Below are 14,894 nucleotides of genomic sequence, written 5' to 3' on the forward strand. Positions count from 1 at the left end.
CCTGCTTGCACTGTACAAATCAAAAACATTAATACCAAGTGGGTGAACGCATAGTTTGCTAATTGTTTAGGATGCCTCAGGCCAACCATAGAGCAAAGAACCCTATTCTAGAAAGGTCATTTTATTCAAGAAATAGCTTCTCTCTGTGCAAAACCCCCAAATTGGCTTATTTTCCCACTTTAAAAAAAATAAGGAAAATAAAAGAATGCTGTTTGTACTTGTCACCCTGATGGTCACATTGGGGCTAAATTCTGCCCTCAGAAACATTCAGTAAGCTCCTACCAATTTAGCTGGGGAGCCGCTTTGGAGAGTAAAATTTGAGATTCGGTGTGTTTTCGTTTAGGCCCCTATATTATGATTCAGTTAATTATCCATATGCTAACATTTTAATGCTGGTCATTTAATTTGACTAGATCAGGTACTCTGGTTAATGCATGAAGAAAACAGCTTCTTTCTTATAACGTGAGCATAATGGGATATCCAGTCTGTATAATAATTAACACTAATGTGATAGCATCTTTAGATCTCAACTGGCCTGAACCAAAGCCCAGTGAAGTCAAGCTGACTACAATGGGCTTTGGATCAGGTTCAAAGTGTTACAAAGATCGGCAAGTTTTCTTATGTCCATTCTACAGAAAGGTTAACTGAAGCACACAGAAGTTTAATAACTTGCCAAATTATCTGGCACTCTATATCAGTCATACAGTGACTCGAAGGTCTCCCGGCTCCCAGCCTTGTGCTCTATCCCGAGACCACAGCTGAGGTGGTTAGTGTAGCGTGTGTAGTTACTAGAGCTGGTCAGAGCATTATGACGACAATGAAATTTCAACAAAAAGTGGAACTTTCATGATTTTTTCCCCCGATCAGCTTGCATGGTTTTTTTTTCTTTTTCTTTCTCTTCTTTTCTTTTGCATTGTACATTAAACATCAAGATGTATGCAGATAAGTGAAATATAACCAAGGAACTATACAGAGAGCTACAGAGTCTTTGCAATGCTGTCAGATTCATGGATTCAGGGTAATTTCCAAGATACAACCAACCAATCATTACTCTAAGAGGGGAGTAAAGAAAACATGAGACCAAGGTCTGTAGCATAGCTCATTTTATTGTTTAAACAGTTTTTGCATAGGAAATATATCCGCTTCCAGTAATTGACTGCAGTATGAGCAGCTGCTAGCAGTATAGGCTGGATATAACAGTAACAATCACATTAAGTCAAGCTTGATTTACACCAGTTTAAAACTTGTGGCAGTTGAGTTCATTTGTAACCCACAAAAAAGTACCCAAAAGAACATTATCCTCCTCCAGCCAGGCACAATAAAAACCTTTGCTCACATTCTGGCTCAAAATGGGTCTGCTGCCAGAGAGCCCCAGTTCCCAAAATTAAGTAACTCTAGGGTAATCCATCCTACTGGGAAAAGTTTGTTACACCAAGATTGTTCATGCACCTACTTCTTTTAATTAAAATACAACCTTCAATATTTATGGCCGACAGTATGGGGGGAAGTGCCAAAAGTTTTAAAATGGATCAACCCTGGTGTGTAGCTAGCAAGCAATAACTGACTACTTGTCACCTACAGTTGTACTAAAGGTATCTAAAGAAACACACAGCCCTACAAAAGTTGTTCTCAGAGAAATATCATTGAGATGGGGTGCCTCTTCCCAGTTTACTAAAAGTTCTATATGATATAAGCACAAATTAACAGCTTGATGAAGACGTAATCTAATGCAGTTTTTGAGAAGCCTATGCCTGGGATTGAGTTACCCCTCACATTCTACAACGTTGTAGAGATTTTTTTTTATTTTATTTTTTTTTATTTTTTTTGTTGTTGTTTTTTTTGAAGAAAATGTTATCTGAAACATATTTACAACTGAACTCAACAGAGACTGTGAAATTGAACAGGCACTGCTCATTTGTTTGAGTTTTTTGGTAAACATTTTGCTGGTTTATTTTGTTTCTTTCTCATTTTGCATCAACTTTTATCAGTCCATGCAACTTCAATGCCCTCAATGAAGAATGCATAATAAGCCATACTTCTTAAAAAAACTTCCTTCTGCATATAGAGATACATTTGCCACATCAGTCCCTGTAGCACAGTTTTCAAAACCATTCTGTCAAAAATACAGTAATACAAAGACTGGCTTTAGTGTCACTAGCTCACACTGCTTTCCGTTTATTTAGGCCACCTTTTGTTTTACTGGTACTGTATCATGCAATAAAAGTATCAAAGGCTTAGTCTAGCGTATTGGGATGCTAGTGGCACTGAAGCCCTTTTCACAAATTCAACATACATTTGAATTGCAACACACACATTTCTAAAGAGTAATAACTAGTGAACTCTTTTATTATTAAAAAAAACTACTTACAACCATTGAAGAAAAAATTGCAACAAAAAATGAAAAAATTGACCGTCTCCAACTTGTCCCCTTTACTATTAACAATGTGACCAACAGAGCTGTGGTGTGGAAACAGTACAAAGAGTTGTCATGGCAATAAGTTTGGCTGATGCAAAGGTCATTGTGCAGGGTTAAAGGGCAAAATCAGTGGTCCGTGTTATCCTCCAACTGCAGTGCTCCACCACACCCACACAATTTTGAGGAATTAAAAAAATAGGGGAACTAGCAGAAAGTGCAAATAAGAAGGAGATAGTTTTCAGCTCCTTCAGCATGGAGTAGAACATTCAATTTTGAGCTTTTCCTGTTGAACTTGATTAGCCTGCATATTTTTCTTTAAAGTTTTCTATAGAAACCAAATAAAAAAAGCTCAGGAAGCATGCAGCTGGTTAATGTTAACAAAGGACCTCGACAGGATCATGTAAACTATATTGGATGTCATGCTTAGGGCCGTACTCCCAGTAATGTTATAGAGTTGTTTCATTAAAAGTGAATACTGTACACTGAATATGGGATAACTTTCTGCAGCCTTCATAATCTCACACTGTACAAATAATTTAGAGTTTAGGTACAGAACACACTTGGGTGTCATGGCGGAGTATGTCCCTGTGCAATCTCTTTCATTAAGTCCTTATGAAGCTACAAGTCGCAAATCCAAAATTCTGCTCCCTGAGGACACAGCTATGTGAGACAATAAGTACTGTTAGAGTTCTCTGCCTATCCTGAATGCTCTGTGAACCTAATCTTAAATACCATCATGTAACAATCACAAAAACTTTTGCTAAAGGCCATATATACTAATAAAAAGACAGTGGTGCTTCCAACATCCTGAAATGCTCTGAAAACCAACTTTTCCAATACTAAATACAACAAAATAACCTTCATAAAATATAACTTTTCTCCATTTACAACTTTTTTTAAAGGATTAGTAACCTAGGCTTTTCAAGCATAGGAATCTGCGAAATAACTCCTAACGTGGACAGATTTTTTTAATACATAAATTAAGAAACTGGAGAGTTTTAACCCAAGTCCAGTTTCCAAACAAGGAATATTCTTGTTTACTTTAAAAATGGAAATGTCATATATTTCCATTATAACTGTTAAAAAGTTAGCTTTACAAACAAGGGTACTTTAATTAAAAAAAATTCTTAACAAAACTATACAGTGTACAAATTACTGTCTACAAGGTAGGTGGTTCATTAAGAAGATCCTCCGTTCTTCTCGCTACTTGCAGCTTCACAGATTCATTCACATATTTTCAATGGAGCTGCCCACCTGAACATCACCCCACAACTATATTGCTATAATTAATATTTTTGCCATGTCTTTATGTACAGTCTCCTTCACTGCCTTTTTTTTTTTTCCCTTAGTCAAGCCTCAAACGTTCATGTCACTCCAGGGGAAACACACTTCAGTGGCACAGCCATAAGGCTAGGGCTGCAAAGCAACTTAATAAAGGCAGAACAGTGCACATAGAACGGGGTGGCTTGATTTAGTCAGAATACACTTCCTGGTGAAGGAGGAGGCTAGAGACTGGATTTGAGTCCTCAATATTTTCTTAATCTTTTGACTTTTGAACTTAGGAGAAAAAAAAAAGAAAGAAAAGAAAAAGAAAAAGAAAAGAAAAGGAAGTTTGGGTTTCTTTTATTCAAAACAGGCCTTTATATTAAAGAGGTAGGCAGAAAAACCCACAGAGTAGCTTAACATTCCACTGAGGAAAATTCATTCACATGGAGCGAGTTTGACTTAAAAAAAAAAAAAAAAAAAGTCTGTGTTTGTAAGCTTGATTTGTTCACACCATAGGTCAAAGATACATGAAAAGTTCAGTTAAGAGCATCCGCCATCTACAAGGATAAGCATCATTTAAATTATTGCACTTTATTGTCTGGACTTGCCTTGGTTTCATCCTGCTGTGCTAGTCAAAGTTTAAAGGGACATTTTACTGAATGGGATAATCAAATACAGTGCTCTAGCACATAACCATGCTTCAGAACTGTTATTAAGTGATGTGCTGAGAGAACAATACGCAGTTTATTTTATCAGGCCACAGCCTAAGGGATCCTCCAGGTGGTTACTACGTTTCAGTTAGTCTTAACAGCCACTTACTTAGTGAATAAATTCACTTACTATGGGGCTCAGAAAAAGAGCAACATAAAGTTGGTTTCTTTTTTTTAATTTATCTAAATATAAACCTTGAGGATTTTTTATTTTCTATTTTCTCTCTCTATTGCCTTTTAAGCCTTGCCTACACAGCTTTCTTATAACACGTCCCACTGATACCGCTCCAATGGAGGTAGCAATGATGGTGGGTGCGCGAGTGGAGACAAGGTGCTGGCATCTGCCACTGTTTTTAACTATATTGTCATCTAGACTTGCTCTGAGCAGGGTTGGATGACACAATAGTAAAAATGCCAGCACTTAAAAGCCACTAGAGCGTTCAGCAGTGCTACCATTGTTAGAGCTGCATCCCAGTGGTAGACCAATAACGGGAAATTTCAAGACAAAAAGCTGGAATAGAAGCGGCCTTTATGGGCTCAGCTATCCCACAGGGGGCTCAATGCTCAGCAGTCTATTCTCCCCTGCATCCGAACCCCAATAAAAGGGTGTCTATTGATGGGAAAATGCTCCCTAAATTGAGCTGTAGAGTCCTTATGTATATATGGTTTGCAGCATTAGGCCCACTGGTCTGTAAGATTTTACTTTACTTGAAATAAACTTTTCTTTACATTGTATTCTAATTCCATTCAAGTTACAGTACAGAACTGCAGCTTTCCATCTGACCTTTTGTATGTGAAGAAATTCTAAACCTGTGGCATCTATTTGCTAAGGTAGATGCCTGTAATTCAGATGATGTGTGTTAATAAACTAAAAAAGACTCCAACTCTTTGACATAGGGAAAAAGAGTATTCACCAGTCATTTAAATATAGAACTCCAAATTCTCTGCTGGTGTAACTCCTTTGGAGTCAACTAAAATCAATGGAGTTACACCAACAAAGAATGTGGCCCACTACGTGCATCTCATAGAAGACAGTGTGTTTCCATGTCATTCTAGCTAAAAACACCCTCTAAAAGTGTACATTTTGGAATACCATATCTTTGCCATAAATGAAAGAGACTCAGTCTCACTGTGGGTCTTGACCTCTCGAAATAAAAAAGTAAAACAATTTCCTCAAGTCAAGTCTGCCTCCAACAGAATCCTTTTTTTTTTTTTTTTTTTTTTTAAATCCAGAAATGAGTTCAGCTTGCACCCCAGGTGGGAAGTTAAAAAGAGGGAACCTATTTGAAAGTTTGTCACAGTAGGCAGAACAGTCGCTTTGCAGCCCTTGCCTGGCTAAGGGTGCACGGCTTCACAGCTACACTGTAAAGTGTTAAAAATCCTCCCCACCCTCCCCAGAATATATATATATATATATATATATATGTATAAAAAAAAAAACCCCTGTCCATCTCTCAGTACACAAAAGGACCTCATCACACTGCAAAAATAGCAGTACCCACTTTGGTCAATTAAAACAAACAAAAAAAAGCATACATTATTCTTTTTTTCCTCTTTTAAATCTGTGTACTTACCTATAATAACCAATACAGCTAAAAGCACTACCTACATAGGCAAAACTTGGTATTGCATAATTCGTATAAATTTGAAAACCCCCCCCCAAATATTAATTGGAAGATGAAAAACATGAAAGATTAATAGAAAAAACACCAAAATACTGAAAATATTGCTGGTCGATTACAATTTTTAAGCGGCAACTATACACAGCCATGATATGCTTTATAAATGTGAGATAAAGGGTATAACTGTCTAAAAAATCCATGATGTCACACTTTTTCCCCCCATCTGGAGTACAAAATATTTTGTCATAAAAATGGTAAAGATTTAAAATAATAAATGCAGCAAAACAAGTAGAGTGATGTCACCTTTTTTTTTTTTTTTTTTTTTAAAGATTTCAAGGCAAGGCACGTAATGTGGACATTATAACTTCGTGCAAATTAGGATTACTGGAAAGAGTATTTTTTATCAATTAATTAGTTTTAAGAGACATAGAGGCAAAATGGGTCTGCCCATGCACGTTACTGTTCTGTCAATATGAGAAATGTGTTGAACAAGGCTAATTTCTGAAAGCACCATGCAAGTTTTCAGCACCCTGTGATTAGACTTTTTTTTTTGAGAGTGCATGTTTAAATATATTTTACCCCCCACCCTGCTATTCCCAGTCTGTAAACTGTAAGCTTTGCCTTTGTGACATGGATTTGCCTTTTTCTTCGTCTCTATGATGCAGATTTTATAGAACTTTACATACACCCTATGGGTTATTGATGCAACCAGTAACTTTAAATAAATAAATCCTACCCCTCTATGGAGGCAGCAGCTAAACCAACATAAGTGCTGTGTTTCCATTAATTTCTTCTTCTCAGTGACATGATTTGTCTTGATTTAATGCCCTCAAAACTGAGGGGAAAATAAATTTGCACCAAGTAATTTTAAATTCTTTTTTTTTAATCCCCTCAATTTAGAGTCCAAGGGCTGAAGGACTTATAATGATGTTCCCCTTTAGATATAATTTTTAAATTGCACTTGCCTCTGTAAGTATTTCTTTAATGGGTAAAAAGGTAAATTAATTTTTACTGTTGCAAGAGGAGATAACACTTTTACCTACAGAGAGGCATTTCTTCCAGAGAGCCTGTGTTCATACTGACTTTGAAAATTCCAAACTAGTTAACATGCTAGAAACGGCTGGGGTCAGGGCCAAAGTTTAATAAATCTGTTCTGATAACTAAAGGTTACAGAGTTGTTCTTTTTTTTAAACTTTTAGAAATCAGAGTGTTGAGAAAACGGCTGTCTCACAGCCCTTGTCCTCTTGCAGCTCTGTTGCTGCCGCCTAGCCTTTGTTTTGTGAGATAACTAGGAATAGTGATCCCATGCGTAAACAACAAGAATACTAAACCAATAAAACTAGCTTATCATGCAAATATTAAGGCATCTAGAAAGTCAGTTAAAATATATTGTCAGAGACAGAACATCTATTTCCCAGCGGACTTCATATAACAAAGGCTACTTAGCAGGGGCTGCATTCTACCCATCAGTGAAATATCATCGACCCTTTTTATGTCATTACAGTTTCAACCTTAAGGGAATTAGTGATTGTAAATGCTGCAATTGCTGGTCTATTTTTCTTCTTTCTTCAGTTTCATTTTTTGTCCTGTCTTCCTTTCTTTTTTTCTTTTTAATTTTTGTTTTGTTTCATTTTCCCTCAGTTGCTTGTTTCTGCTTGAAGGAAAGGCTCTCCAATTATGTTCAAACCATAATTTTGGACATTTGTCGGCAGGATTGGCGTCCTGTTTGATACTTGAAAAGGGACCAAGCTAGCCCAGGTACCAGGACTGTTGAGAGAGAGAGAGAGAGAGAACAAAATAAAGATTAAGAATGTTGCAACAATAAGATCATAAATTTGATTAAGACTCAGATTAGTATTCATTATAAATAACACTATTTAAGATAAATTTAAGATGGTAAATTTGTGAATGTCACTTGAACTTCAAGTGTGTACGACTTCCTTTGCAAACTCAACTGAAAGACAAAAGTAAATGTGTTAATATGAATTATTGTAATCATACACTAAATAGCCCGCTTATTCCATGAGAGCCCCAGACAAGTTAAAGAGGCAAGTTTATGGAGCAGGTAAAAAAACTACATTATGAGAACTCATAGGAAACTGCTGCTCTGATTTTAAGAACTAGTCAATCCCTTATAGTGTACATGTTATACTGCTTATTATCAGAACACAAAATACACATTTAATGTATAATCTAAATCTCTTCTGTGATTTAATAAACCTTCTATCCCCTCTATCACACCATTCAACCCCTTTCTTCATTATATTATGTGCCTGTGAGGTGCATGAGTCCAAAATCAGAGCAGACTCTGACAAAGAAGAAATGTTTTTAGCTTTAATGCATGAAAACATAGTTTTTAAAGACATTTTCAAAAGCAGGGTGCATTCCTTATTACAATCCTATGGCAATAGCCAAGGAACAAATACTTACTGTCACATGTAGAAATTAGGACCATGAAGTCACAGTAGAGCAACATTTTCAAAAGTGCCTTAGCGACTTAGAAACCTACATATTCAAAAGCACGGCTGTTACTCTGAAACATTGCACCTGTGTCACTAAGGAATCTAAGTCTCATCAACTTGCAATTTTTTACCAAGTAGTAACTATTAGTAATAAGCATTACACCCAGTGGCAAAGTATTTGCAAGATCAGGTACTTATTCATTCCAGGTCAGATTTCCAAAAGTGTACAGTGCTGACAATTGGGGCCAGATTTTCCAAAAAGCTCTTTTGAAAGACCTGAGCCCTCTGAAGATCCAGCCTTTTATGTAGGTGCCTAACAGGAAGCTGATAAATAAACAGGAAGCTCTTTGGAAAGTTTGGCCATATATTGTTCAGCAAACATAAGCATGATAAGAGAGAAACCATTATATCAAATGGAAACATACATTCTGAGTCAGACTGTCAAAATGAGGTATGCACACCTGTGCAAGCAATTAATTTATACCTATTTTATTGCACCAAATGTTCTCCAATACCCAGTGGGTGTGTGCACACTAGATATTTGCATACTCATGTAGTCATTTGGCACCTGTCTATTCAAGTGCATACAAGTCTAATCTGTGAACATACATTGTGTATCTGATATGTTCTTTTTGTGCAAAACATTTGTATATGCTTAACTTTGTAATCTGATACCCATATTATATTTTTGATGAGGGAAGCGATAATTATTTTTTCCTCCCATTTCTGTGATCATCCCTTCATGATCCTGTTTCCCCACATACATGCACATGCTTGGTTAGTGCTAATGTGAGTTAGGAGTATGCATTAAGGGGAAAACAGACCCCCTTTATCAATCTTAAAGTGTATAAATAATAATTACGATTATATCTGGCAGTTTGTGCAATCTTTTCAACTGTTGCTATCCAACTATAGAAAAGTATAATTATTTTGAAAAGTCCATTGAACATGTTCCTCAGGTAATCAATACTATGAGAAAAAGTCACCTTTTCCCTTTAGTCAAATATTGTTTTCTTCTTCATCTCTTTAACTCAGTTCATTTGGAAGTATACTTCTGTGTAATATAGAAACTAAAGCCAAAATTTCTAAATTGTGACTTAGATGTGAACTACATGTGCTCAGCACCTCTGAAAATCAGACCACAAGTTTTTAGATGTCTAACTTTACGCACCCAAGTTTGAAAATTTTGGCTTAAATTCACAATCTTGCTCGCTTTGAAATCAATGGTAAAACTCCCATCAGAGCAAGATTGGTCTGCCTCAGTGAATTATATGGATCATGATCACCCTGAGATGTATGTAATAATGTCTATAAAAACAATACCACCCAACAGCATTTGCAAAATGTACAAATCCTTGAATGCTAATGTGTCTCCTACTAGAAAGCTGCCCACAAGTGCTGCTATTTTTCACATGAGTTTTTAGATCTTGCAAATCTAATAAAACTTTATGATCATCTTAAATTTCCTATTTCCTCAAAAAATGTCTGTGAACTTTGGTGAACTCAATGTTTTATTGTTGTTTGCCTAAGAAAGAATTTTTATGCTCGATATTCAAAAATGGAGATAGTTACGCAATAAATCTTAAAACATGCACAAAGAGTTAAATCCATTTATACATGAAAGATTTGCCCCATATGATCTGATGAAAAGATTAGGGTTCCAAAAAAATATTCAATACCAAGATCTCATGTAAGAGGCTTAATTGTTTCAATCTATCTCTCTTCATCTTCCTTCACTATTTGTGTCCCACAATGCATTTTTGTTCATAATCCCATTTTAATGTGAGCAATGTTAAAAATGCATTATGAGGTGAGAGCTAGTAAAAACAACCAAAATGATTCCATGCTGATTTGTGTATAGGAAACTGTAATAATAGAAAATTGCAATAAATAAATAAAAACATTCTAAAGAGAGACTGCTCAGGATTTTGTGGTCTTAGCCACTTAAAACAGAAGAGTAACTAAAAGAATGTAAATTCTGTGGCAGATTCAACATGGGATTGGAAATGTAAATAATTTGCATTGCAAAGAAGAAGTTCAGATAAACTGCTTACAGGTTATCTTTTTGGAGAATTCACCGTGTACTTTAGTGGCTGGAAGTTGATCTGACTTTTTTTTTTTTTCAGTTGACAACCTCCTAATGACAACAGTATATGAAAGACAGCAGTTTATGTTGATAAAGAACAAATTACTATTTGTAGCAGTTTTCTTATCCAGCATTATACAGAGGAGACACAGATCTTTATTTTTTTGGAAAATGTTCAATAAAAATAAATTGTAGTAAGTGACTAATAGAACTGTTGCTGCAGTATAACTAACAAATTTAATTTAGATGTTTATTTAAACCTTTCAAACCTCCCATCTTACATTATGACCATGTCACAAATGCAGCATACAATATATTTGTCAATTCGGTTTATGAATCTTTGGGGAAGAATAAATCTCATAGGTTAACACTCTGCAGATTCCATATGAGTTTTATAAGCCTCTTACTACCAGTATGTAGGTTAAGTTAACAATTATACGATATAGATTGTTCTGGTATCCAGTTCATACTCTTAGGGAAAACAGTGCAAATAACTGAACAAATGGCAAAACATGCCAGTGCAATGGTATACAAGTGCTTTGGTTAGAAATGGAATCACAGCTTAGGTGTCTGATAATTTTTTATCTAAATTGAACTGCTGGGTAGTGGCTAGTTCTTTCCCCGGCAATGGAGGATTGTCCCTACAGTCTTTTCCAGCAATCTATCCTGCTTTCGAGCACTGGCACTTCTAGGTGAATGGTTTCAAGAGCTTTCAGAACTAGTCATGCATTTAAGGAGCAATTCTTATGAGAATTCAGTTTGATATAATGATGTTTCCTGGGGCAGACCTGTCCTACCACCTATAAATGGTCAATTTCAAGTATAAGAATATATGCAGGAAAGGGAAGGGAATTAAACCAAAATGGTGGAAATAAGTATAGTGCCTAATGCAATGGAACCCCAATCCAGGTTGGAACCAGTGAGTGCAGTGGTAATACAAATAATATTAATCAGAATGCTAAATCACAACTAACTCAGGCTCTTTTAAGCTGCAAGGTATTTGTGTCTGTCTTTCAGATTTTGAAGCCTCGTTACACTTTTGCATTTCTTACAGTAAAATGTATGATAAATGTAATTCAACTTTCAATCACCACTTGGTGGGTCAGATGCTTATGAGTGAAAACACTGATGGCAATTCAGTGCTCATGTGCCCAAACAGACAGATCTGGAGATCAAGATCTTCCGTTTATCCACAGAACAGGCACAGACTGGATAGAAGTTCTCTGCAATACCCTGACATCATCCCTCCACCATGACTGGGAGGGAACTTCTGTGAGAGTAAGAAAGTTTAATCTCCACACCCATTACATCCATGGCTTTTCTGAAGAGATTCCTAACAAAAATGTCAAGTAGAGCTAATTGTGACCCAAATTTTGCCTGGTTGTTATGTGGGTAGAAATGGTGTGAAGAGCATAGATAACTTTCCCTTCACCTCACCATTGTGTGATCTGATCAGATTGCCAGGCAGAATTGCAACCCCTGATCTCAGGAAAGCACAGACACAGCCCCCTCTCTCTTCCACAGGGTGCCCCAAGGAGGGTAGAGAGAAGGCACATCAAAGCTGTGCCCATCACACAACTGGCAGAAGAGCTGGCTTTGTGGGAGGAGGGTAGTGAGCTGCATGCTACAGAGATTTGTAGAAGGAGGTCTGTTGCCTCTGCAGCCCCAAACGGCAGCTCCCTAAGATAGAATGCCTCCTGGTGCTCCCGCTGGGACAGAGCAGCTCCATGCTGTCCTTACTATCTGAGCTCCCTCTAAGCTGCGCGGCTACGCAGCTGCCTATTAAGCACTGTGCAGGTGCTCAGGGCTGTGGCAAGGAGAGATGCGTCTCCGCAAGCCCTGGACCTGCTGTGGTGTCCCTCCCCAGGCCCTGACCCAGCCCAGCCCCGGACCTGCTGCAGCCGGCAGACAGGTGCCCCTCCCACTGCCCAGTCCAGCCCCAGCCGTGGCTTGGGGACGGTCACCCTTTCCCCGAACCCCAACCCAGCCCTGGACCTGCCATGGCCGGGGGACAGGCACAACCCCCCCGACCCAACCTGGCCCTGCTGCAACCAGGGGAGAGGTGCTGCTGCAGGGAGAGAGAGTCTCTCCCCACCATAAACCTGGGGAGCCCCACTGCACCCCAACCCTCTCATGCCCCAGCCCCACCCCAGAACCTGCACATCCCTGCCGGAACCATCACCCCCCCACACACCCCAACCCTCTGCCCCAGCTCTGAGTCCCTCATCCTTGGCCCCACCCCAGAGCCCACATCCACAGATGGAGCCCTCACCTCCCCGCATCCCAACCCTCTGCCCCAGCCCTGAGCCCCCTCCCACACTCTGAACCCCTCGGCCCCACCCTCACCACATGAATTTTGTTATGTTCACCAACATGGAGGTTATGTGTGACACATTACCTCCATATTGGTACACATCACAAAATTCACTCCGCACGTGGGAAAAATTAGAGGGAACACTTCTTACTATGCAATCCGACAAAAAGACATCATTGAGCCCTGTGCTGGTAGGTTTTGTGACATGAATAACTGCCCGCTAGATAAGGGGATGAGCTACAAACTTGTTCCATGCCATATAGTTGTAGCTGTGTTGGTCCCAGGATATTAGACAAGGTGGGTGAGGTAATATCTTTTATTGGACCAACTTCTGTTGGTGAAAGAGATGAGCTTTCTAGCTTATACAGAGCTCTCCTTAAGGTCTGGGAAAAGTACCTGAGTTTCACAGCTAAATACAAGGTGGGTCTGATTATTTAGCATAGGTAGTTAACACATATTTCAAGGGGTTTCTTGTGTATCGCTGTCTGTAGAGTTCCACTGTTGAACCTCATCGTGGTGTCCAGGAGGTTGATGCTAGTGTGGGAGTGTTGTAGAGAGAGTTTAATAGATAGATGATGGTTGCTGAAGTTGTGGTGGAAATCTATGAGGGAGTTTAGGTGTCTGTACAGAGAATGAAAATATCATCAATGCATCTCCAAAAACCTGACGGCAGCCATCCAACACAAAAACAAAAAGGGGAACCAACTACAACAACTCCACTACCCACAGACACCACATCCAGGAGAAACCACAGCACCAAGACCCACCATATGGATTCTATGTGACACTCCAACATCATCAATTTGTCAAGATTACTCCTTATCAGAGCTGAATTATCTGTACTCTCCAAGGAACTGAACTACTGCCCCACCACAGGATCTGATACCATACGAACATGGGGAGAACCAGAAGAGTTCTTCTGCCCCGCCCCCCTTTTTTGAGAGAGAGAGAGAGAGATCAATGATATTTTCATCCTAGGTGTCCAAAATCCACAGACTGCCACACTTACCTTCACAGATTCAGTAACCATCCCAAGCACACCAAGAAATCTATTATCTACAGCCAAGCACTCAGATACCACAAAATATGCTCCAAGGAAAAAGTCCAGGTATACATCTTAGCATACTTAAAACCACCTTCACTAAACAAGGACACTCCACCACGGAAGGAGATAAAAGACAAACACACCCTATCACCTGTGGGTGAACACTTTTCACAAAGTGATAACTCTATAGCTGACCTCTCAGTCCTCATCCTCAAAGGAAACTTGCACTACACCTTCAAAAGATGAGCCTGGGAGCTTAAATTAATAACTTTGCTAGACACTAAAAATCATGGACTGAATAGAGACACTGGATTTATGGCTTATTACAACAATCTATAACCCACTAACACTCCCCAACCCATGACTGGAAAGGTGTGAATGGACCCTGGAAACATGGTGTTAACTACTTGTGCTAAACAATCTGTTCCACCTTGTATTTAGCTGTGACATTCTAAGTACATTTCCCAGATCTGAAGAAGAGCTCTGTGTAAGCTGGAAAGCTTGTCTCTTTCACCAACAGAAGTTGATCCAGTAAAAGATATTACCTCACCCTCCTTGTCTCTCTATATGCATTCCATGTAAGTTTCTAAACAAGGTTACAGGATAAGCAGCCATCAGAAAAGAGCTTTCAGTTATATATCTAGATTCCAACCAGCACCGTTGTAAGGAGAGGCTACCAGTGTCACTACCAACTCCATGAACCATCATCCTTTCATAATAATGTTAATAGCAGCAGCAGCAGCCTTTTCTGGTAATAACTAGAATTTTCAACAATAGATGCATTCTGCAATCATCATTTCTTTGTTCACAAATGTCATAAAATAGCAAAGACAAACTCTACCCGTGTCTTAGGGATTAATAGTTTCCATTACAGTTTTCACATGTTAATGCAATCAAGATTTCACCCATGATTTTCTTCTAAAAATACTAAGTGCTCTTTCAAGAATCCCTGATCAAAATATTACTGGAATTG

The 14,894-nt window shown here is 38.4% G+C and overlaps 1 protein-coding gene across 7 annotated transcripts in view; it reads right to left on the reverse strand.

Moving 5' to 3' along the window:
• Nucleotides 1-1,086: 1,086 nt before the first annotated feature.
• The window catches only part of NFIB (nuclear factor I B), a 227,361-nt gene continuing 213,553 nt past the window's right edge, over nt 1,087-14,894 (reverse strand). For 4 of the 7 annotated variants that reach the window (XM_073345413.1, XM_073345412.1, XM_073345414.1 and 1 more), the window contains exon 12: nt 1,087-7,781. In XM_073345413.1, the coding sequence (XP_073201514.1) occupies nt 7,652-7,781 (130 nt within the window). In that variant the 3' untranslated portion in view covers nt 1,087-7,651. The remainder of the gene's footprint in view (nt 7,782-14,894) is intronic. The other 3 variants (XM_073345418.1, XM_073345416.1, XR_012159114.1) reach the window with 2 other exon arrangements.

The sequence above is a fragment of the Lepidochelys kempii genome, chromosome 5 (assembly GCF_965140265.1).
Source record: "Lepidochelys kempii isolate rLepKem1 chromosome 5, rLepKem1.hap2, whole genome shotgun sequence".
Taxonomy (NCBI): Eukaryota; Metazoa; Chordata; order Testudines; family Cheloniidae; genus Lepidochelys; species Lepidochelys kempii.